Source organism: Procambarus clarkii, chromosome 79 (genome assembly GCF_040958095.1).
Source record: "Procambarus clarkii isolate CNS0578487 chromosome 79, FALCON_Pclarkii_2.0, whole genome shotgun sequence".
In the NCBI taxonomy this organism is placed as follows: domain Eukaryota; kingdom Metazoa; phylum Arthropoda; class Malacostraca; order Decapoda; family Cambaridae; genus Procambarus; species Procambarus clarkii.
The window spans coordinates 3,829,866-3,853,360 of NC_091228.1; the positions used below are offsets into that span (position 1 = coordinate 3,829,866).

General features: G+C 43.0%; 2 protein-coding genes across 6 annotated transcripts in view; one reads left to right on the forward strand and one right to left on the reverse strand.

Moving 5' to 3' along the window:
• The window catches only part of LOC123764515 (tRNA endonuclease ANKZF1), a 64,059-nt gene extending 42,143 nt beyond the window's left edge, over positions 1-21,916 (forward strand). Inside the window, exons 14-16 of one of the 3 annotated variants that reach the window (XM_045752426.2) lie at positions 139-324; positions 2,339-2,449; positions 21,794-21,916. In XM_045752426.2, the coding sequence (XP_045608382.1) occupies positions 139-324; positions 2,339-2,449; positions 21,794-21,901 (405 nt within the window). In that variant the 3' untranslated portion in view covers positions 21,902-21,916. Of the gene's footprint in view, positions 1-138; positions 325-568; positions 1,336-1,362; positions 1,614-2,338; positions 2,450-21,793 lie in introns of those variants that run through there. The other 2 variants (XM_045752427.2, XM_045752429.2) reach the window with 2 other exon arrangements.
• The window catches only part of LOC123764514 (uncharacterized), a 48,964-nt gene continuing 27,261 nt past the window's right edge, over positions 1,793-23,495 (reverse strand). Inside the window, exons 2-8 of one of the 3 annotated variants that reach the window (XM_045752423.2) lie at positions 22,022-22,688; positions 19,542-19,660; positions 14,256-14,814; positions 12,645-12,801; positions 6,152-6,271; positions 4,918-5,046; positions 1,793-4,703 (exon numbers count right to left, since the gene is read on the reverse strand). In XM_045752423.2, the coding sequence (XP_045608379.2) occupies positions 4,604-4,703; positions 4,918-5,046; positions 6,152-6,271; positions 12,645-12,801; positions 14,256-14,814; positions 19,542-19,660; positions 22,022-22,688 (1,851 nt within the window). In that variant the 3' untranslated portion in view covers positions 1,793-4,603. Of the gene's footprint in view, positions 4,704-4,917; positions 5,047-6,140; positions 6,299-12,644; positions 12,802-14,255; positions 14,815-19,541; positions 19,661-22,021; positions 22,689-23,495 lie in introns of those variants that run through there. The other 2 variants (XR_006773583.2, XM_045752424.2) reach the window with 2 other exon arrangements.

Here is a 23,495-nt window from a genome sequence, read left to right on the forward strand (position 1 = left end):
AGGATATGACAATGTGCTTGCTCAGAGTTTTGCAGTTTGTGAGTGCATTTGTATTCAGTGCAGTTGGTTTATGGGAGCTTCCAAAGTATCTCTCATGACCCAATGTTCTAATTTTTGTTTTTGTTTTTTTACCTGTAGGCTAAAGTGCCAAGTGCTCTCACTCCTGAGCAGGAGGCACAACAGGCAGCCAAGTTGGCTCAGAGAAGAAAGGCACAGAGGCAGGCCAAGCTAGAAAGACAAAAAGAAAAGAAGAAGAAAGCAAAGGAGGAGATGCAAGAGGAAGAAGAAAAGAAGAGGTTTCTTGCATTAAGTGATAGGGACAAGGTACAGTACTATGCATATTATTATATTCTGTATTTTTGCACAATTGGCTTCCTTAATTTAAATTATTTTATACACATGTGAGTGATGCTTATAAGATCTTTTAATAATAATTCTGGTAAGGAAGCCATTGTGGCTCCCTGAAACTCACTCTCCGAGTTGGCTCCCAACTACCGTAGTACATTATCCATGCAGTTCAGTTCGGCCTACCGGGGACTCTAAATATTAAACCTGGGCCTCCTCGCAGAACTGCAGCGAGCAGGTGACACTTCACCACCTCACCAAGGGAGGCACCTAGAAAATCAATGAACCAATACAGACTGCTGCCGGGCTTAAAAGAGAACGAAGCCTCACAACCCGCTGAATGAACTTCCCAACAATGTAAACAAATGATTGAATCCCTCAAAACATGTGTACACTGGTTCACTTCACCCCTCCCAAACAATTGGGGAGTGAGGCAGGGCCAGGACTGACTAATGTTGACGTGGGAGCTGGCAGTTCCTGGGGTGCTGCCATCTGGCAGAGACCAGTTGTAAGTAGGAGAATTCAAATAAACTCCTGGGTGGATCATTTGCAGTCATTTGCTTCTTCATTTTTCCTTTCTTGTGAACCTTGCAGATATTGCTTCATTTTCTAGATGTTTCCTTTGGTTTCCTGCACTTGTGTGAGGTGGCTAGGTTCAGGATCTCATTTCTGGTAGGTTAGTTAGGAATCCTGGGGCTGAAGTAACTTGTGTTGGAGCTATCTCTGTGAAAATAGTTACAGGAAGAGGCGTTTCATTACATTCAACACTGGTATTTTTAATGTCTCTTCGGTACCAGAGCCAATGCACTGGGAAGCTGATGAAGCTGCCTAGGAAAGGGCTTCATTACATTTAATGTTTGATATTTTGTTTAAATAATTTTTTGGCTTTAATTCTGATATTTGGACATATTTTAGTCACAATATTCTTTGATGCTATTCACTACTAGTATAGGTGTAACGTCTATGTTATTTGTATGCTAAAAGAGAGGCATTCTAGTAAAATTTCTTTCTCCTTAGAGGGCATTAGCAGCGGAACGTCGAATTCTCGAGCAACAAGTAAAGGCAGGAGTACAGAATACCTGCTTGCTTCGTTGTTTCATGTGTGCCACAGACATAACGGGCTTGGTGCCCTTTGAATACAATGGGAATAAATTTTGCTCAACAAAGTGTGTGAGAGATCACAGGCTGAAGAAATCTTAGTGTTTGTTGATACTAGGATAAATATCTTTTTAAATTTACTTACCACAAAAATAAAATTTTAATGTAATTACAGTAGTTTTAGTTCCACATATTGCCAGCTGTGAAATTTGGTAGAGAGCCACGAGTCTACTATTATGGAGGCTGTCAAGCAGATAAATGTTTCAAATTTTATTAATGAGTCTAGTTACGGATCTGTAGGAATGGACCATAAATATTTAAAGAGGAAGGGATATGTAAAGTCTAGCTGTAGCCGCAAACATTTAGTTTATTTACACTGATTATTATTAAAATCAAAGAGGAATGATTTTGCATTTATAGTTTATGAAGTGCTAAGTCTCTTGGATAAACAGATACACGGGTCCAAATGAATGATGTAATTGTTCACAATAAACACGACCTCTTTTGCACTGAATGGTTTCCAACACATTGATTTTATTGACACTTAGAAATGGTGTCGATGTAACACTAGAGCAGATATGGGGAACACAAGAGTTCTAACCCCATGTAGCTGGGAATATATGGTTTGTACAGTGTTATATGTAAATGCACGCTTATGTAGCTAATCTTGGCACACAAATATTAATTATTACTCGTGACTTCCTATAGAAGGTGACCCTTTGGAAGGCTTCCCTAGTCATTTGCACTCAAGTTTTCAGGTCTACAGTCCTGTCTCAAAATTTAGTTATCTTTAACAGCAAATTTGAACTGAATGAACACATGTATTCATTTTGTGCAAGATCAATTAAACACTGGAGTACTAAGCTCAAAACTACATTAGTATTTACTTTTTCAGATGCAGTCATTCACACTAATAACATATAATAAGCAGCTTCTACACACATGTTCCATAGCACTCATCAGGTCCCGAGAAGTGGTGGAAGTGAAGACGCAGTTGTGGTTAAAGGTATATACTGTATTTTCAAAGTTGATGCCCATCAGAGTGAGCCTTTGCTCACACACTGTGTACAGTATACTGTTCTATACACAGAGCATAATGTTTCTGTTGACAATGTTTAGGCCTTGTGACGTGTTGACTCACATGGTAGCGGGCGGGAATGATTTGTTTTACAAAAAATACTGTACAGTTGAGTTTCCAGTTTTTTTATCATGTACAGTATATCAATACTATTTAAGATAAAAATTACATTTAATTTAAAGTTTCCAATAATATTTGCAACAATTTACACTGTATTAAAGTTGAAGATAATGAGATTTAAATATGTTTTACAGTTACATAATTTCCTGTAAAATAAGTGTTTATAAATTGTGTAATAGGTAAAGTTTGATCACTAACTGTAGAGGTCAACATTCGTGACTCAGCCTTGACCTCTCACAAGGAAAGAAGGTCATGGGGGGGGGGGAAGAGATATTCGTGATACAGTACTAACAAGAGAACTGATTCCCACTACCAGATAAGGTGAGTCAGTTGTTGCGATATAATTTACAAACTGTACATTAGGTATTATTAATGTACTAAGACTACAGGCTTATTATTAGGAACATTAATGTCTAAATATTTATACATCTAATACCACCATTACAAAATGAACTGACCACAATGTGTTGAACTATGATAGTTTTGCTGTAATAATAATATTTTTTGATTGTACATCAGTGGGACAATATATACATAAACACATAATTACAGATTACACACAGAAATCACAATAGCGTGATGCATCAAATGAACAAAATCAAATGCATCAAAAGAACATAATTACAGATATTTCTAACCATTTTAATGTGTGACATTTGACATTCCCCTCTCACTGTATTGTCATGCGTACCTTTAGTTACCTCCAAATAAAATGAGCAAGATGTACCTTCATAAGTTAATGGTAATGTCTTTTCACAGCCATAATAACATTGGATAAAAACCTACCCTTATGTACTGGCATTTGTATATTTTATGTACAAATTTACCAGTCTTTCATGCTCATCCAAGTGCTTTATCAAGGTCTCTTGAGGTTAACTTTAGATGATTTCGGGGCTTTTTAGTGTCCCCGCGGCCCGGTCCTCGACCAGACCTCCACCCCCAGGAAGCAGCCCGTGACAGCTGACTAACACCCAGGTACCTATTTTACTGCTAGGTAACAGGGACATAGGGTGAAAGAAACTGCCCATTGTTTCTCGCCGGCATCTGGGATCAAACCCAGGACCACAGGATCACAAGTGCAGTGTGCTGTCCGCTCGGCCGACCGGCTCCTCCCAGGTCTGAGTATATGGTTCGAGTAAGACTTAAATCTCGATGGATAATTATCTCATTGGCAGTGATGATCCATCGAGATGTAAGTCTCATCCTAAGCATATACTGAGACCTTGATAAAGCACTAAGAAGAGTGTGCAAGACTTAGTGTAAATTTTTACATAAAATGCACAAATATATAGGTGTGGGTTATCCATCTGTACCTCTATACTAGCATACATAAGGTAGTAATTGTCATACAACTTCCTACTGGTTAAGACGATGTCAATATTTGATTTAGGGTATTTGGACACTTTCCCATTCATAAGTTACTACCAAAGTTGTCAACAGACTCTTACATAGCGAGGGGGGAATACCTTACATGAAAAGAGGTTCGGATCATTATAATACTGTATGTTGATTTCAGTATAATTAAAAAGTTTCAAGATATAAATTGGAATTAATATCTGATTCAGAGAAAGGTTTAAATTCTGTACAAAGTTACAATCTGCCAAACTCCTTACTGTCTCTTAAGTCATTTTATATATGAATAAATTATAGGTGATTGTCAGTTTAATATGTATAGCTCTGTAGAGTCCAGATCCTTGACAGAAGATGGAGTCTGCTTGCAAACATTGCGTTACCAGACACTACACTACTTCTTAAATACAATGCCTTCAAGTTACTCATTAATACTATTTATATTAATTTAATTCGCTCGCCATAATGTGTATGCAGTGATCTGAGTGGGTGCTGGAGGCTGCATTCTCTAATAACAGAAGAAAGTGTAGGAATGTGTTCAGCCTGGATAAGTTGCTTGCTCTTGGTATTTAAGAGTGGTTGCCTTAACTTGATACCTTTTGCCTTGAACAATCAGTAGTCAGTGGCCATGTTGACCTGCTGGTGGTACTTGAGGTCACCGGGGTTAGTGGGACACGTCTGACCATTGTTGGGTGGACGGACAGCTTGGTATCTGGTAAAGAGTACAATGAAAAGTATAAAATCTAAGTTCAACAAGTGTCTAAATGTATCCCAGGAAATTTTTTGAGGGTGATTCCTCAATGTGAAATGTGACAAGCTTTATTTCATTAAGAAGGATAGTTGATAATGGTACATACCACACCTTCATTGATGGTGTGATATGTGCCATTTATGACACTAGTACCTGAACCAGTAAGTAGTCCTACCTCAGGAAGTTGCCTCTACAGGCAAGCCAAGGAAGTATGTCGACCTGCCAGTGTAGAGCAAAATTTACCTCTGGGCTGGCAAGTGTTGGGCTTCCTGCCCCGCTCCCTCGTGTCAGTAGCTGTCGCTCTCTGAAATTGCATATTTTGTTCAGATAAGCTTGTAACCTGTCTAGTTCTCATAGTTAACAGGATGCTTGATGGAAGACTGAGATTTTGGCTAAAAATCTAAATATAATATTTTACCTGCTAAGATACAATAACAAAAGTCCAGAAAATATCTTCCAATAATAACATTAACTGTGAATGTTAAGGTCAATTATTACATACTTTTTTAAACTCATAAGCAAACTATTAAATTTTATATACATCCATCTTGAGAAAACTTGGATGCACAAATGGCCACCTTGAAGTGGTTTCTAAATTGGTGAATGAGTACAAATTAAGTTGAAAGAATCAATCTTGGCAATCCTTCAGGAAGGCATTCCAAACATCTCCAGTGTCCAAATGAATGTTTTCTCATCACATTGGCCATGAAGGGAAGATCTGCTGTCTATAAACAGGCACAACATCTTGAGGTACAGCATCTAAAAAAATAAATCATGAGGTGTAGCATCGGAGTATCTTGTAGTACAGCTTCCCAAGACATCTTGAGATGCAGCATAACAATACATCTTGCAATGAAGCATCAGATAACGTCTTAAATTGCAGCACCACAAAAATTTTGAGGGTCAGCATGACAACATCATGTGAGGAAGCATCCCAAAATATCTTGAGGTGCAGCATCACTGAACATTTTGAGGTGCATAATCACTAAAATTGAGATGCATTGTTGCATTATATCTTGGGTTGCAACTTTACAGAACATCTTGAGATGAACAAACATTACAGAACATCTTGCAGTGAAGAACAAACTGTCTTCAGATGCAGCTTCAAAAACATCTTGAGGTGCAGCATCACAAAACATCTTGAAGGGGACCAGCATCAAAGAACATCTTGAGATGCAGAGTTACAGAAGAGCGTGAAGTGCAGCATCACAGCATATTTTCAAGTAAATGCATCTGCAAGACTACAGAGCAATTGTTTTGAAACTACAGATCAGCTACTAACATACTAATAGTCTATAAGAGGTAGAGACACCCACCTGTCGTAGCTCCCTGGTCTGGGTGACCAGGGAGGATGGGATAATGTGGGAGTGGAAACCTGTACAGTGTGCTGGAGGGGTAGACACACCCACCTGTCGTAGCAGCAGGTCTGTGCGGCCAGGGAGGCCGAGGTAACGTGGGAGCGGATACAGTGTTGGGCGCCTCGGTGATACACGTCGATCCTCTCCCGTTGGCTACTCACTCCCACCCACCTGTTGCGGCGGTCAGGTGCACGTCAGCTGGGACACACTAACTTGGTGACAGTTATTATTAATATGGAACCTATCAGTAGTGCCACTGTGTGAACACACACACAATGAAAACAGTAACACACTTGTCCTCCAGTGAACAATAATGCACTTGTCCTCCAGTGAAAAATAATGCACTTGTCCTCCAGTGAACAATAATGCAATTGTCCTCCAGTGAACAATAATGCACTTGTCCTCCAGTGAACAATGATGCACTTGTCCTCCAGTGAACAATGATGCACTTGTCCTCCAGTGAACAATAATGCACTTGTCCTCCAGTGAACAATAACGCACTTGTCCTCCAGTAGAAAATAATGTCCTCCAGTGGACAATAATGCACTTGTCCTCCAGTGAACAATAACGCACTTGTCCTCCAGTAGAAAATAATGTCCTCCAGTGGACAATAATGTCCTCCAGTGGACAATAATGCACTTGTCCAGCAGAAAACAGCAATCCTCTATTATGAATATATTTTTTCCTCATTATATAATTAAAAACTTAAGATTCTCTAACTGTTAGATCTGTGTAAATGTTTCCAAATACTAATATAAATAGATTCCCAAATAATCTGAAGAACTTTATAAAAAAACAAAAAAATCTCATTATTTGAGATGGTGACTTCAACACAATAGCACAAGGGTTGATAACTGCATGAACTCCTGTATGCTAATACCCATAATTACCAAACTCGCTCGACTCCCTCAATCCTCTGCTTCCACTCACAACTACATGTGGACTAACATCGTAGAGCACCACAACCGATAGCTCTTACTTTCCTCATTTGCAACTATAAATATAATCTATAAATATGTTGATGCTATCAACACAGGGCAACAAAACTCATCCCAGAGCTTAGTCATCTCTCATCAGGAATGGTTGAGGGTCACAGGGCTTACAACACTGCAAACCAGGCATGACAGGGCAGATCTCATCGTAACCTTTAAAATACAGTACTGAACAATTTGGAGGATGTCTATCCGGACAATTTCTTCAAAAGGTCAGATGTAACACGAACGAGGAGCAACGATTTCAAGCTCAACATGCCACAATATAGGACAGAAAACAGGAGATGCTTTTTCACCCATAGGGTTGTAAACCTGTGGAACCGCCTACCCGCTAAAGCTGTAGACGCCAAAAAATTGCTGGGCTTTAAACTACAGCTGGTAAGGATCATCAGGGCAAATGGAGGGACCTTTGACAAGCCACCAGCTTCTTGTCCTCATCAAAGCCACTAGTATTAATTAATGGCTCTCGAGTAAATTCGGATAAAATGATTCCACTAGACATATAGACCCCAACTGTCTGACTACACGGTAAAAACTATAAACAGTGTCATAGATGCAGAACATACAAAGAGCAACTGGTATCCTTCTTATCAAAATTCAATCATTAAAATACTTAACAATCTTTGGCTAACAAACAGATACTAAAATTAATTCACAAGAAACATAAATATGGAAAAAACATAGGCTCATCTAGTTACAAAAGAATTTGAAAAATTATGCTCTTCAACACCAATATAAATAGAAGAGCTAAATTTTCCTACTATGGAAACAGATTTAAAGAAGCAAAAAGAGGCATGAAACGGACTTAGAAAGCCATCTGAAATATCCTAGGATGTAAACAATAGTCTCTCAAAAACGGATCAAACCCTAAAAACAAGGCAACATTCTTTCCCTCGGATGTGGCAGCAGTAACTAAATTCAATGCAGTACTTTTATTCATCAACTGGCATTAACCTTGCAGGGAAATGTCCCAGAGACCTGGACAAATGTTGTTACATATCCCACCAACAGCCATCAAAACACTACACCTTCTGCCAGCCACTCCAGACACTATGTCCGTAACTTGCTCAAAATGAAAGTCTGTAACACTAGGGAAATATCAACTGTGACGTACAGAACACTAACTTAAGTACTGTACTTGCATCAGCCAGAGTTCTGCAAGAGTGTGACTGGCAGGCAGTGTGTTAGTGGAGTGTAGTACTAACACCAACACTGTTCTGTGACCCATTGTTACTTTATAGCTAGTGTTAAAAGATATAAAAAAATTCCTTGTTTTCCAGGAATTAATTTGTTGTCCTAGACAGCTAGCCTGTGTAGTGTGTATATATATACCTTTGGCTTGTATCAAGGTTCCCATTAGGTCGAACTACTGACCTTTCCCAGGATAAAACCCACAGTCCCGGGTAGTTTTTTAATGCTAGGTGAAAGGAAATGTATCCAGTCATTTCTGCACTTTCTGGGAATCGAACCATGGATCCTTGATTGTGAGTTGAGCGAAGCAAAATGTACACGTGGTTGTCTGTAATTAATTATTATAGTGATGATAGCAGGCAGTGTAGGTGTGGTCAGGGGATGTGGGAAGGTTTAGGCAGGGGAAGGTTAGTCATGGATTGGGTTGGACAGGATGGTGAAGAATTGCTTGGGTCATCCATGGAGTGGGGGTCGTCGAGGGGGAGAGTGGGGGCATGGTACTTACCTGTTATTAGTTCAGGGGATCAATGTCATGGCAAAGAACGCCGAAACTGGAAGTAGAGACGACGCGAAAACAAAACAAGGCGAAAACGAAGCGAAAGAAAACAGATGATGGAAGGGAACCAACAAGGCCGACAAAAGACCCGATGGAAACCACATCGAAAATCAACAGACGTTCCAATAATATTGGAAGGTACGAAGAGACTCGTGAACCAACGAGAACCATGACAAGCACCCCTGACCAAGGAACATGCAGGGCCAACGATACGAAGCAGTTTAGGCACTATGTACTAGGTCAATATAGAAATCCATCAATGTTTGTTTCACACCTTGTATGGATGTACCTTACCTGAACACTTTTTTTTTTTTCCTTTTTTTTTGTGAACAGCATCCCGACATAGGAGCGAAAAGGGTAAGGAAAAGGGGGTGAAACTCACCCCCAGGAACGACGGGACCGACGAACCCGAAGGAACACGGAACCGAACTCAGGGAGGGGTATACCCGAAAACAACAGGAACACAGAGGGAAGGAACAACCCCACTCTGAGGAACTGCCAGCCCCACACCAAAGGTACAAGAACCCAAGAGGGGCAAACGGGGCCGAGGCCCCCCAGGTAACCCCTCCCTAACCCCAGGAACCTCTACGGCATGACCCAGGGCCGAGCCGCACCCCAAAAGCCCCAGCTTAACAAGGAAAAACCAGGGCAGCCATGCAAACACTAATGAAGGGAGCCCACTGGTCAGACCCATACTGCACGGCAGGAGGAACCGACTCGAATGCCTCCGCCGCCACCCCGGAAGAGGAAAACCCCCGAGACCGCCCGAGTCTCAACCCAACCAGACCCCGCCCCAACCCCGAAACCCTCCTTTGGTACGGAGCAGGAAGCAAGGGAGGAAGTGAGGAGAACAGAAGGGGAGGAACAAGAAGCGGAAGGAGCCAGAGCCGAAGCGACCCCTCAACCCCAAGTCCAGACCCCATCCACCAAAACGGGGCAGCCTCGGGGCATCCGGGGCCGCAAATCAAGAGTGTTGCAGCAACACACACCCAGCAAGCAACGCCGCAGCCGCCTGCACCCAAGTATCAAGACCAGTGGCCTGGGTGAAGGAGAGCGCGTACCGACAACAATCATCGGACGACTCCGGGTCACAAAAATAATGACCCAACAGGCAGCATGGCGGAGGCACAACCGGTGAGTGTCACCCTGAGACAAGGGGACAGATCAACCGTCAAACTCGCAGGACGCGAGGGGGACTCCGGGGACACACCTAGAGGACCACAGAGCCCCTGTGGGGTTTCCCAGGGCCCTTAGCCTTTGGTACATGCAAATGGGAAGCCCAGGCAGGGTACCGCGAACCGGCGCCCAAATCTACCAACAAACTGCTAAAGCTGAACCCCTGGGACGTGTCCACTCACGGGGGCCAAGCGGGGAGTACCGCCAACAGAAGAATTCGAAAGAAATTCACCTAGAACAGGAAAGGGGGACCATAGTAAAAGCAGACCCCCCACCAGGCAAAAACAAAAACAAAAGAAAAACCCTGCAAGAGGACAACGTACCCAGGCTGAACAGAGCCGGCCGCTGTTAATGGTGAAAACTAGCTGTGCAGTACCCCGCGCCCCTACCAGTGACGAAAACTACCACCTACCCAGAGACAAACCAGGGCAACAAAACCCCAGCCGACGCCAAGGGCGGCCCAGTACTGAGCAGTAAAGGACACGGGAGGTAGAACCCAAGGTGACTTCTGGAAGGTGGCCCCAAGCCCCAAGGGCAGTACTTACAGGGCACCTAGGGAAGATAGCCCTAAGCACATGCAGCCCGAGTACCGTGGAATCTTACTCCTGGCTCACACCCCACCGGTAGAGACAGTCCACACCACAAGGCACAGAACTGAAACAAAAACCGGAGCCAGAGGCACTCGACCGGCCAGTAATACCATCAGCCAAGAACTGCCAGTTGGATCGCCGGCGTGGAGGGTCTGGGGCTCCCTCTTCCCCCTCTCGGGGAGGGAGGGTTGCACAGACGGTGGCATGATGACGTCATGCTAGTTTGATAATTTTGTTTGGGGAGTTCTGTCCACTAGTTCGGCTTTCGGTAGCAATAATTTCACCAGAATAGGGGTTTGTTTTGGGGCGCCTACCTTTTTGGGTGCCTGTCCCGGTCAATGGCAGACATAGAATGCTCCCAATCACAAGGGGGGTTTCTATAGGCCATTGCTCCTCATGCCTCTCTGAGGGGGCCCAGGTTCTGGCTCGTGGTCCCTGGTAGGCAAGAACTCCTAGCACTTTGACTGATGCCAGAAAATTATACATACAGGCATACCTCAGAATACGAGTTTAATCCGTTCCTGGAGACGCCTCGCCTTCCGAAAACTCGCATTCCGAAGTTAATTTCCCCATAAGAAATAAAGGGAAATGAATTAATCCGTTCCTGACTACCCCAAAAACCCCACATCAAACTAAATTTTTATACCTAATTCATCTAAATAAACCTACAAAACTGTGTTCCAGTTATTACTTACCTTGCTGTCGAGTGCTGTAGGCGTATGGAAGATGGTGAGGAGGGGGGAGGAGGAGAGGAGTTACTGTTTGGAAGGGGAGTCCCCTTCCATAATCACATCACATAACCCCATGCCTTGTAACACTATGGATACCACTTCTCTTTCTAAATTTTTCAAACCAGCCCCTGCTTGCCTTAAACTCTTTCTTATCTGCATCACTCGTTGCAGGGGTATTCTTTAGAAGGTCTTTGTGCAACACCCTGGCTTTCTCACAAATAATGGCCTCCGAAACACTATCACCCCTCAACTCCTTGTCGTGTATCCAAATTAATAACAACTTTTCCACTTCTTCAAGTATTTGTGGTCTTTGTGCCGTTAATGTTCTTACTCCTTTTGCCACTTTAGCACCCATAATCTTATTTTTCTTCTTAAGTATAGTGCATATTGTTGATGTGGCTTTGTTGTACTGCCTACAAAGTTCAACAACACGTGTACCGTTCTCATGCTTCCGAATGATCTCTTGTTTCTCCTCTATTGTCATCCTCACATGAGCTTTCTGGCCTTTATCCTTACCACTGACTTTCTTGGGACCCATGGTGAAATATATAATAACAAATTGTATAGACAAATCACCAAAAATCCAACAAAACACTGAAAATCCACGAGAAGAATTGATGTGGGGGTAGTCACTGAGCGCGAGACAATGGTAAACTGAGGGGCGGCGGGGCGGAGGGGCGACGATCGCCGAACCACCACGCGCTAGGTCGGCCTGTACGCGTATCAACAAACTCGCGTCCCGAAGTAACCCTCGCCTTCTGAGACAAATTTTTGGAGTAAATACTGCTCGCCTTCCGAAAACCTCGCATACAGGGACAATCGCATTCTGAGGTACCACTGTATCCATTCAGCCTGGATAGCTCCGGGGAGCCTCTGGGACTCACCCAGAAAATGGCGTTTCATTACATTCAACGCTGGTTTTTTAGGTCCAGATAGATGCAGTCAACACAACCATTTCTTTCCTGTAAATTATGTGGCTCTATCATAGAAACTGAGTAAATTCATAACACATGGTTTTCCAGATTGAAAAGCATACTGTCTTTTTTGTTATATAATTTTTGTCCAGGTGTTCTACCCATTTAGTTTTATTTTTTCCAATATTTTGACTACTACACTAGTCAATGATACAGATATATAATTAAGGGGGTCTTCCCCGCTGCCACTTTTTGGTTGAGGGGTGAGGGGTGGGCATGGTATTTAAACTGAGTGTGTTTGAGGGGTGAGCATGATACTTGTGGTTGTGGTTGAGGGGTGAGTGGTAGTCATGGTACTAAGCTGGGTGTAGTGAAGAAACACATGAGGACATACCTGAAGTGGGTGTGGTGGATGGGGTCATAAATATGGTGTTGGTAGGGTAGGTCAGCAGGGTACAAGCAGGGGCAGGAGGGCAGTGTCTCCAGGCTAGCCAGTTCCTGCAGCGCCTCCTCCACTCGGCAGGTGGACCAAGCGGTACACGGGTCACCTCCTGAAATGATATGTGAGGCAATGTGGTAACAAATAAAAAGTCTGTGGTTATGATGGTGCCATGCAGTGTGGGAGTAATGACAGTAATGACAGGCAGTACTGGCAATAGATGTACAGTAGTGGTGGCAGTGATGGTGACAGCAAAAGCACTGAAGCCCAGTGTGGCTGTGGGACTAAAGACCAGCGGTCTCCACTGCTATTCTTCTCAACCCTCAATTCTGTGTCTGTGTCCTGAATGTACAGTTCCATGGGTATTTATTGGGGAATTAGAGAGCTAAGCCCCGTCTACCAAAGTAAGATAGCCTCAGGTTCTCTACCTAAAGTCGTAGACAGTGGCTTGTCTGAAGGACACCCCTAGCTTCCCATCTGCCATTTATCAGCTTAGCAGAAGGCAAGGTCAATTCACACGACCTGACCTGTTGCAATTAACCCTCTAGAGGTGTGACATTTTTAATTGCTAAGACCAGACAACCTGGCGCCTTCCAATATCCTGCATGACTGCTTTCGTTGTATGTAAAATAAAATATCTTTATGGTATTACACTAATAATCCAGCTATTTGTGTAAAATACATTTAAGGTTTTGCTGTTGATGCTCATGCCCTTCACAAGTATCACATCACCTTGAGAATACTTCTTTAAAGTCATAAAATTCTCTTTTTTATCCTAACATATTTCCCTATTATCCCAGCTCAGTTATCAGGATTAGAATTACCCCTTGCCAGTTCATACCTAGTCTAGTATCATCTAGAAGTTTAAACTCCTAGTTGGGAGAGATGCACCCCGTACATGCATGTCAAGAGATGGGGGTCGTAGTAGAGGACGTTTAGGCAATGATGATAAGAGAAGAGGTAGTGTTGGTACCAGAAGCAGTGATAGTAGTAGAGGTAGGGATGGTAGCTGAGATATTGGTATTGGCATTAGAGATAGAAGTGGCTAGTATCAAATTCAACTATTTATTTGATATAGGAACAGTGAATTTTTTTTTTATAAATATACAGTGACCAGGGTGACAGAAGTAGCTGCTAGACTTCGTTTTAGCCTAAGTAGGCACATGGATGGGGCTACGATATGACAGTGATAGTACATGTGGGTAGTGATGGTAATATTAGAGACAAGGACAGTATTGACACCAGTGATGGTTATACGAGTGTCAGTAGTGATAGTGGAAGCAATGATGGTAGTAGTAGTAGTGGAGGCAGTGATGGTAGTAGAGATAGAGGCAGTAGTTGTAGTAGTAGTGCTGGTATTTATTGTGGTTATAATAGGTTTAAGATCAATAATTACATAAATTCTGGTGATTGTAATAACATTGTCTGTGGCAGAAAGAGTAGCAGCAGCAGAAGTAGTAATTGTACAGAAGTAGTGGTGGCAGTGGCGATGGCAGCAGAATCCAAACCAAATTTTGTGTAAGCCGTGGTATAAGCAGCATCGGTAAGAGGAAGAGCAGGACTTACCAGCAGCAGTGTGGTGACTGGTGGGCTGTAGGTCTTGTTGGTCCGTGCTGAGGATCTGCTCCAGGGCCTCAGCTAGGCCCAGCACCAAGTCCTGTGTCGACCCTGTCTGCCTCTCCTCTCCTCTCCTCCTTCCTTCTTTACCCCTTTTCTCCTTTTCGTCTTGTATTTTCCCTTGCTTTCGTACTGATCTTCTATCTTCACTTTGCGTGTTAATGGACTTTTTATTCATTCTGTCATTGTCCCCAATTTTTTTTTCTTTAATCTTCACTTTTGTAATGTTTGCCAACTTTTTCCTCTTTTTCTTCTTTTGAGGCCCTCTTCCTCTTAGTCTCGTGCCATCACCATGGTGTTGAGACGCTCCACCTCTCGTTCTATTGCCCTCACCGTGGTGTCGGGACCCTCCATCTCTTGGTTTCATGCCATCACCATGGTGTTGGGTATGTCCACCTTTTGGTGACATGCCATCACCATGATGTCGGGTTCCTTCATCTCCCGGTCTTGCATCCTCACTATGGTGTTGAGGCTGTTCCATCTTTATGGGATTCCACTTTTTCACAATCTGATGTGAAAATAAAAACATTTATATTTCATTGCAGAAGAAAATGCAACTGTCTTTGTATCTGTTAATATAAAAGTCCTGCAATAAGAGAAACCAGTGTTGTATAGAAGTAAATTGTTTTATACTAATTTGCTGGTAATGCTTAGATCTCTTATGACCTTTCCCAATCCTATGCTTTCTATCATTTGAAATACATTATTCCCACCCACCAATTCATGGTTATTTACAGTGTTTAAACTAAGCCGCAATAGTCTTGCACTCAAAACAGTTTAGCTGGCAATACTATTAATGTCGCCCCGTGAATGAGAGTAAAAATGAATTATAATGAAACGGCAGGAACTTGCATGTTGACCAGGTGATGTCAGTAATGGGATTGAAGTCTACAGTGGGCTACTTTCCTTTTTGCAGGGGCCGGTCATAGCCTTGCCCCTTTTCAAACCCTTCTCTACCCTATAAATAGGTCAGTTGTATCCTCACTCCTTTTCAAATTCCCCTTCTTGACCCCAGAATAGACCAGTCATACCCTAAACTTTTTCAAACCCTCCTTGCTGCCCCCCAAATGGGCAAGTCCCACCCTCCACCCGTTTAGACCCTGCCCCGTGAATTGCCTGGTCGTTGCTCCACCATTTTCAAAGCCTCCTCCCCCTCCCCCAACCTTCCTGCTGTTGTCTGTGTGGGGATATTTTTATTGTTGTTCTACCTACTTAAACCAGAAGCACTTTATTTCACCTGATGCCTCTGTTTACCTTCAAGGTCATCTCTGTTTGCATTTCTCAGTTGTCTACAAGGTTACCAGTGTTTGTGTTGTTCTCTTTCCCTCCCTCCAGCCCATTGCCGTCATGAGGGGGGCTTGGTGGGCGGCTGCCAGTGTGTGATGCTCTATGGGACAGCTTGTTCTCTGTCCTTTTGAAGCCTTATGTACCTGCTGCTGTCTTCACTAACTTTGCGGGTTGCTTTTTCCTCTTCATGTTTCATTTTTCTTCCCCACCTCTTCTCCATTCTGATTGTTCCCTTCCTGCTGACTTTTTGCCATTCTTGAATATTCTTTCTGATGTCTTCTATTTTGACACTGGGTGTTTGGGGAGAGACACTCTCTCACTCGTAGAACTGTGGTACCCAACGTTGTCAAGTGAGGGGAACACTTTTATTGTCAAACTTTGCCTTTGTTGCCGAGCAAGATCTCGACTGACTGACGGTTCTTAGGGAGGTGATTGCAGGGTGTACAGTATATCCATGATCCACCCCTGGGGGTGCATCAATGATATACTGGTATGTCTGGCATGTCTTGTCGTATGCCCTATCCTCAAATGGTGCGTATGGGGGGCTTATTCGTGGATGAAATTTTTACCTATTCATTTTTATGCCGTTCTCTGACCCTCCTTTAACTTCTCAGATTCATGGGGTGGGCGACCAGGCCCCCGAGTCGGAATGTGGATGGAAGGCCGGGCTCTGTAGTGCCACTACATTAGGCCCTGACCAAGCTGCATATTTGACACTTTCTGCTCCCCTCCCATCTCTGTGGCAGGGTTGAGTCTAAGCCACCTGTGGTGACCACCTCATCACTTGGCATGGCTCTGTCTCTTGTTGTAACAACTGCACCTTTTACCCCCTCTCTTACTGGGGGTGCTCAGCGTCGTCACCTCTGCACTTGCGCACGCATGATTCCTTCCCAATCTGCTATTCCAGGCTTTGTTTGGTCCTGCTACGTGGACTAAGTATTGTTATCTGTCATGTTGATCCTACTCGTCCTGATGATTTATTCCTCCAGGAACACCTCGTTGATTCGGTGGATACATTTGTCACTTTTAACCCCACCCATACTGGTACACGTGTTGTTGCAGCCCCTTCTCAAGAAGCGGCTTTCCGCCTGGCTTCATTATTCTGCATTGGAGAGAGCCCTGTTCGGATCTCCAAAAATGCTTGGTTAAATGCCAACATTGGCACATTTATTCTCCCGCACCATGTTGCGACTGGTGATAAGGAACTGAAAGACTGCCACGATGATATTAACTACATCCTTGAGGTTCAAGGCCCCCAAGCCATGATACGTTCATGTATCAAGTATCAGCCTTGATTTGATACATATGTGCGTTCACTCGACCCCCCTCGTGGTGGTGGTCATCAGCCTCTTCACTTTGTGAAGGTCACTTTTGATAGTACAGTAGGTCCCTTCCATCTTCTGTCATTCTTTCTAGTGCCAGATGCTCCTTTCAGGAGTACATCCCCCTCTCCTCGCCTTTGCAACAGGTGCTGGAGACCAGATATGTCATATGGTTGAGATATGTCAACCAGATATTTTACCTCTTCACCCCTCACTATTATATTTTGTGTTTATAGAAGTACTGTAAGGGCAAAGAGGTAGAACATCAGGTTGACAGAGCCCGGATGCATGGGGGGAATTGTGTAAAACCCTGGTTTGTGTCTCCGAGAGGCTGTGGGATTTGTGTGAGGAAGTAGCACTCCCGGTTGCAATTCTTTTACCGTGTCGTGGTGCAATCGACTAAGGCGCATCTGGTATCATCCCAGATGTAGGTTAGAACCATCATCATGCCCCTTGTGGATTTGTACACTTTTACTGTTTCAGTAAGTCCAAGTAACTCTTCCTACAAAACTTCCTCTCTAGTCGTTCCTTTAGAGTGGAACTTGGTACCACACTCTGCCTCTTTTCAGCAATTCGAAGGTGTACCCCAAGGTAGTATTCTAGGCACTATTCTTTTTTTTTTTCCCCTGGTTGCTCTCAATGGTTTTTCCTCCCTTCTGGCATCTTCTCAGCTCTCTGTCAATGATCTTAACCCTTTTGCTGTCGAGGTGTCGAGCCTCTCCTTCAACAGCAGCTTCAACTTGTGATTGATGCCGTGTCATCTTGCGCCACCAATAATGGCTTCAAGTTCTCTACAACTAAAACTTGTGCTATGACTTTTACTCAGAAGCAGGTCATTCTTCGTCCCCCCCTTCCTTTGTTGCTTTATGGTAGTTCTCTTTTGTACAAAGATTCTGCTAAGCTTTTGGGGTTAATCTTTGACACATGTGTTGGTCACTCCATATCTCTTGCCTCCGAGTTGAATGCTTTAATGCCCTTAAATTAAGGTCTTGTCTGATACTTCTTGGGGAGCTGATAGGCGCACGCTCCCCTCTACATTTCTCTCTCGTACTGTCTAAACTCGATTATGGTTGCCCTGCTTACTTGCTGCTCCTCCTCCTTCTCTTTGCCATCTTGATGCTCTGCTCCATACTAGGTTACACCTCGGCTCTGATGCCTTTCGTTCAACTAATCCCCTATGCCTGTATGTTGAAACTGGCGTCCTGTCTCTACAGGATCGTCATGATCACTACTGTCTTCGCTACCATGCGCAGTTCTTTCAACATTCTCACTCTCACTTATGTTATGCTTTGATCTTTTACCCCTTCAGTGGTTTCTGTTTCCCTTCACCACCTACCTCTTTCTGTACGGTTGTATTGCTTACAAAAATGCTCTTGTGGTTTTTGTTGCCAATATTTCTCCTTGTGTCGTTGCATCCATGCCCCCGTGGAGGGTTCCCCTTCCTAAGTTTTGTAAAACCCTGACCCTCGTGACTGAATCTTTTACCCATCCTACAGCTCTGAAATGCCTTTTACTTGAACACTTTTCTTAACACTCCTGCTATATTTGCGTCTTCACTGATGGATCAAAGTTTGCAGACGGTGTAGGCTACTCTGTTGTTTTCCTGAAAACACCTATATGTGTTGCCTGTCTCTGAAGACTGGCATCTTCAAGGCAGAACTTTATGCTATTTTGTATGCCCTTCATCAACTGTTTTCTCATTGTCAATCATTCTTTGTTGTTGTAGTTGACTCTCGTAGTGCACTCATGGCTCTGGAGTCCGTTAATCCAGTCCATCCTGTGGTAGTTGAAATTCAACATTGGCTGTTTCTTATCTCCAGCAGATTTAAGACAATGGAGTTTTGCTGGGTTCCTAGCCTTATTGGTTTGCCCTTAAATGAGCGTGCGAACACTGCCACTAAGGAGGCTATCCGCACTTGTCCCATCTCCTGTAAAGGTTTTCCTTATTCCGACTTCTATCCAGTTATTCGTTCCTCAATCCTTGCCCATTGGCAGGGTCGTTGGTCATCTATTACTGGTAACAAACTGCATGCTCTTAAGGGTAGTGTGTTCCCATGACCTACCTTCCTACCACCGTAACTGGTGGTGGGAAATGGCTATGGCAAGGTTGCGTATTGGCTATACATGCTTTAACTCACGGGCACTTAATGGAGTGCTGCCCTGCTCCTTATTGTCCAAACGGCAGTGTCCCTCTTTCGGTCCTGCATATCCTCTTTGAATGTCCGAACTTCCAGGACGTGCGTGTTTTGCTTCCTGACCGTCCCCGTGGTCATTTGTCCCTAGATAGCATTCTTGTTGAATCAGATACCTTTGATATCATTCAGCCTATGAATATCCCACACATTTGATAGTGCTACATAGCCTTCCTGGCTTGGTACCTTCTTTTGATAATTACTTACTTACTCAATTCCACATAGAAAATGAATAAGGTAAATCAAACTGGTAACTAATATAAACTCTGGAAGCTTTCTTCTCTCTTCCCTAACACAGCCACTCCTCACGTCATCCAAAATAAGCCCCCAGACACAGTGTAGGGTGGGTAGGCTGAACTCACGAGGATGTAGGGTGGGTCACGTGGGTGGGCAGTACTCACGGGGTGCCGGGTGAGTGGGTGGGCAGTACTCACGGGGTGCCGGATGAGTGGGTGGGCAGTACTCATGGGGTGCCGGGTGAGTGGGTGTTCAGTAGTGACGGACATAAGACGCCCATCTCCTGGCTCCTCGTCCTCCGTGTTTCGGGTCCAACCTGTCAATATTAATGTTGAAAATGTTATTGAGTAATTGATAATAAATTTAGATTAAGATTTATAAATGGCTGTGATAAGTGCATCTTGTGAGCTTAGATGGGTCGATCCGGTGTTAGTACTCTTTGATGGGGGTTCGGTCTGATGTTGAGTGAGCATTACTGGGGTACGACTGATGAGTAAACTATGATGGGGTCAGGTGTGGAGTAAAACAGTGTCCGTTGCACAGTGGTAAAACACTCCCAGCGCTTCGTAAGCGCTTTGGCCTGGATTCGTATCCTGGCCAGGGAGGACCGATGGGCGTCAATCCTTAACTGTACGCCTCTGTTCACCCAACAGTGAATGGGTATCTGGTTGTTAAACAATTTGGCGGGTCGTATTCAGAGGAAAATTAGGATTAAGGACCTGCCCGAAACGCTATGCGTGTTAGTGGCTTTACAAGAACGTAAGAACTCTTGTATATATAAATAAAAAAATAAAAAACCTGGATGGGGTTCCAGCGTTGAATCAACTTTGAAGGGATCAAGTGTTGAATAATTCATGCCATGTGTCTTCACACATACTCATCATATTTACACCCTTTATACTCTTGCTTACTCATCATAATTACTCCACTTACTCATGTGCCTGTAAGACTTACTCATCACATTCACACAGTGTATCCTCAGACTTACCAATTAAATTCATGTATGTCCTCAAATGTACTCATATTTATTTCAATTTATTTAATTATCTATTAATATACAAGAATGACATTGGGTTTATGAGAATACATAACATTGGTGTTCTTACATTCTTGCAAAGCCACTAATATGCATAGCGTTTCGGGCAAGTCCTTAATCTAACAGATAAGGTAAAATTAATAATAGGCACATTGTAGCAAAATTTGAGTTCGACATAATAACTACAATATAAATTGACGTAGATGATTACACGGTGAAGTTGGATGACTTAAGTACAGTGTACTGTACTAATATTGGGGGAGTGGGTACTACAAGATACACTGTGAGTTTGAAGCACAAGGTAGGAAACTATGAGGATGAAATTAGCTTTTTGGTTTTACTTTTGAATAAGGCATAGGTTGGACAATTTTTTAATTCATTAGGAAGGGGGTTCCAAAGACTAGGCCCTTTTATTTGCATGGAGTGTTTGCACAGATTTAGTCTGACTCTGGGGATATCAAAGAGAGATTTATTTCTGGTGTGGTGCTCATGGGTTCTATCACACCTATCAAGGAAAAGTTTCAGATCAAGATTAGCATTTAGGAACAAGGTTTTGTACATGTAAATAGCACAAGGGAATGTGTGGAGTGTGTGTGTATGTTTAGCATGTTTAAGAATTTTAACAGAGGGGGCTATGTTTTGTCTGAAAACAGTTTATTGTTCTGATAGATTTTTCCTAGGCAACAATGGGCTTGAATCCCATGGTTGATACTATATATAAGATAGGGATATATTAGCAAATAGTATAATGAGAGGAGAGCAGAGTGGGGGAACATAATATCTGGTTTTAAAGAGTATATCAACAATTTTTTTCGTTAGCAAACAGTATAGGTTTAAGAATGTTAAGAGACATTTGGAAAATCACTGATGTAATGTGCCATAGGGCAGCATCTTAGGACCTCTCCTATTTCTGATGTGCATCAATGATTTGCTAAATTTCTCATTCATAAACTTATACTATTGCTGACGATACTACCTTCATGTATTCAGACACAAAATCCACAAAATAAATATAAAAAAAAGAGGTGGATGTTGGAAACGTCAATAAGTTAGAAAGATGTTGGGAAACATTCATGTAGTGATAGTTGTAAAAAAGTGAAACTCGCAGGACGCTGAATTAATGGACGCATCCACCATTTACAACTTCAGGGCAAGTATGACAGAATATTGGAACATCAGGAGGTATAAACAAACCAGCTACAGTATTCTAGATTTTGGGCTCTAGAGCTAACTCTCGCCTACCTCAAACACAATTAGGTAACCACAAGGCTTGTCACAACCACCCTATAATGCTGCGCTTAAGTCGCGTCCTACCGGGCTTGTTCCAAACCACGGTTTTAATACATCACACTTCTACAACTTCCTATTTAATCAAAACTTTTGTTTTAATTATTTTGTTCATTATTATTTTAGTGTGTAATAAAGCCTTCGACAAGCCGCCGGGTTCCTGTCCTCATCGAGGCCACTAGGGTTAGTGGCCCTCCGGTAAAAAATACTGTATCAGGAATATCAGGTAAATAATTTTTTAAAACATGGCAAGGAATTATTTTAAATATCCACAAATTAATTGAGTTTTGTAGTCTGATCATATTGAGGTCTTATTTGTCTAGCAACTCTTCTTTTATAAACTGAATTGATTACCTTGAATCGTATTTTGCTGCTGGTGGTGATTGTGGTGGCGTGAGTTCGGGTGGTCCTGGGCTCGGGGCGGCAGGGGCGTCCGGACCTCGTCGCCAACACCTTCACCAACAACATGGATGCTCACTCTGATGTCTGGGTTGTACGGAAGCCACTTCAAGCTCTCGCTATTAGCAATATCAAGTGGAATGAGAAATTGGCTTGAGTCTTCTGTGGAAAGTAGACTCATTTCGCCTGAAGGGTCTTTCCAACTGTGGTTCGCCAGCATGGGTGCTCGTGTGGCTTGCAACAAGAAGTGATACTTGCTTCCTGTGACCAGCTCAACCAGTTCGGATTTCTTTGGGTCAAGTGGAGTGATGGAGGCCGGTGAGTGAGATAGAGTTGATGAGTGAGGCAAGGTTAAGTTACCAGGATGTCCTGGGGTCCAAGGCACAATGGATAAGGCTTCCTTGACCCGGCGACGTTGCTCGTGTTTTGAGTCTCCACCTTTCAACTGCCTCATTCTCTTTCTTCCCCTCCTCTTCTGTTTTATCCGCTTCTTCTTTCCCTTTTTTTTTCTTCTCTTTCCTCCATGAAGATTAATTGTCTTTACAAGCCTCTTCACCCTATTGGGTGTTGGGGGTAAAATTGTTCGCGCCTGCTCTGTCATCTGGGCTCGCCCAGACACACTCTGAAACAAAACAGTAACACAATGGTAACATGAAACTAATGATGGTGGTTTCCTATGTATTTTGGTTGTTGTGAAAGTACATTTGATAAATGTGTAAGAAGACTTATTAATGCATATCATGTTACTTGCTGGGAAGACAGGAATCATTGTTTTCAGGTATAAACCTTTACACTTTACCGCAATTGAGGAAATTAGAATTACAATGCAGGAAGTTGCCTCCCCACACTGCCCACAGTAAAGTTCAGAAATAGTACCATATTCTAGTGAAAGACCACATGAATTTTTATTTATACATACAACAGTTCTTAAATTCTTTGTACAGCCATTAGCACGCATAGCATTTCGAGCAAGTCCTTAATCCTAATTTTTACACACACACACCACACACACACGCATGCACGATTTCAGTGACTACGTAACATGTACCATAGCAATTGGAGGACAAAAAATTATAGTAGTAGTAGTCATATATAACCCTCCCCCCCCCCCCACCAAATGACAGAAGACCCAGAATGGAATATGATAAACAACATGGCCACCATCAATATAATAGAGAGAGCAGCTTCTGTAGCTAGCAGGATCTGATCCAGACTACAAATCATGAGAGACTTCAACCACAGGAAGATAGATTGGGAGAACAGAGACCCACATGGAGGACCAGACACATGGAGAGCTAAGCTGCTGGACGTATCAACAAGAAACTTTCTAAGCCAACACATCAAGGGACTGATAAGAATGAGAGGAGAGGATGAACCAGCTATGCTTGATCTAATATTTACCCTAAATGAGTCGGGTATAAGGGAAGTT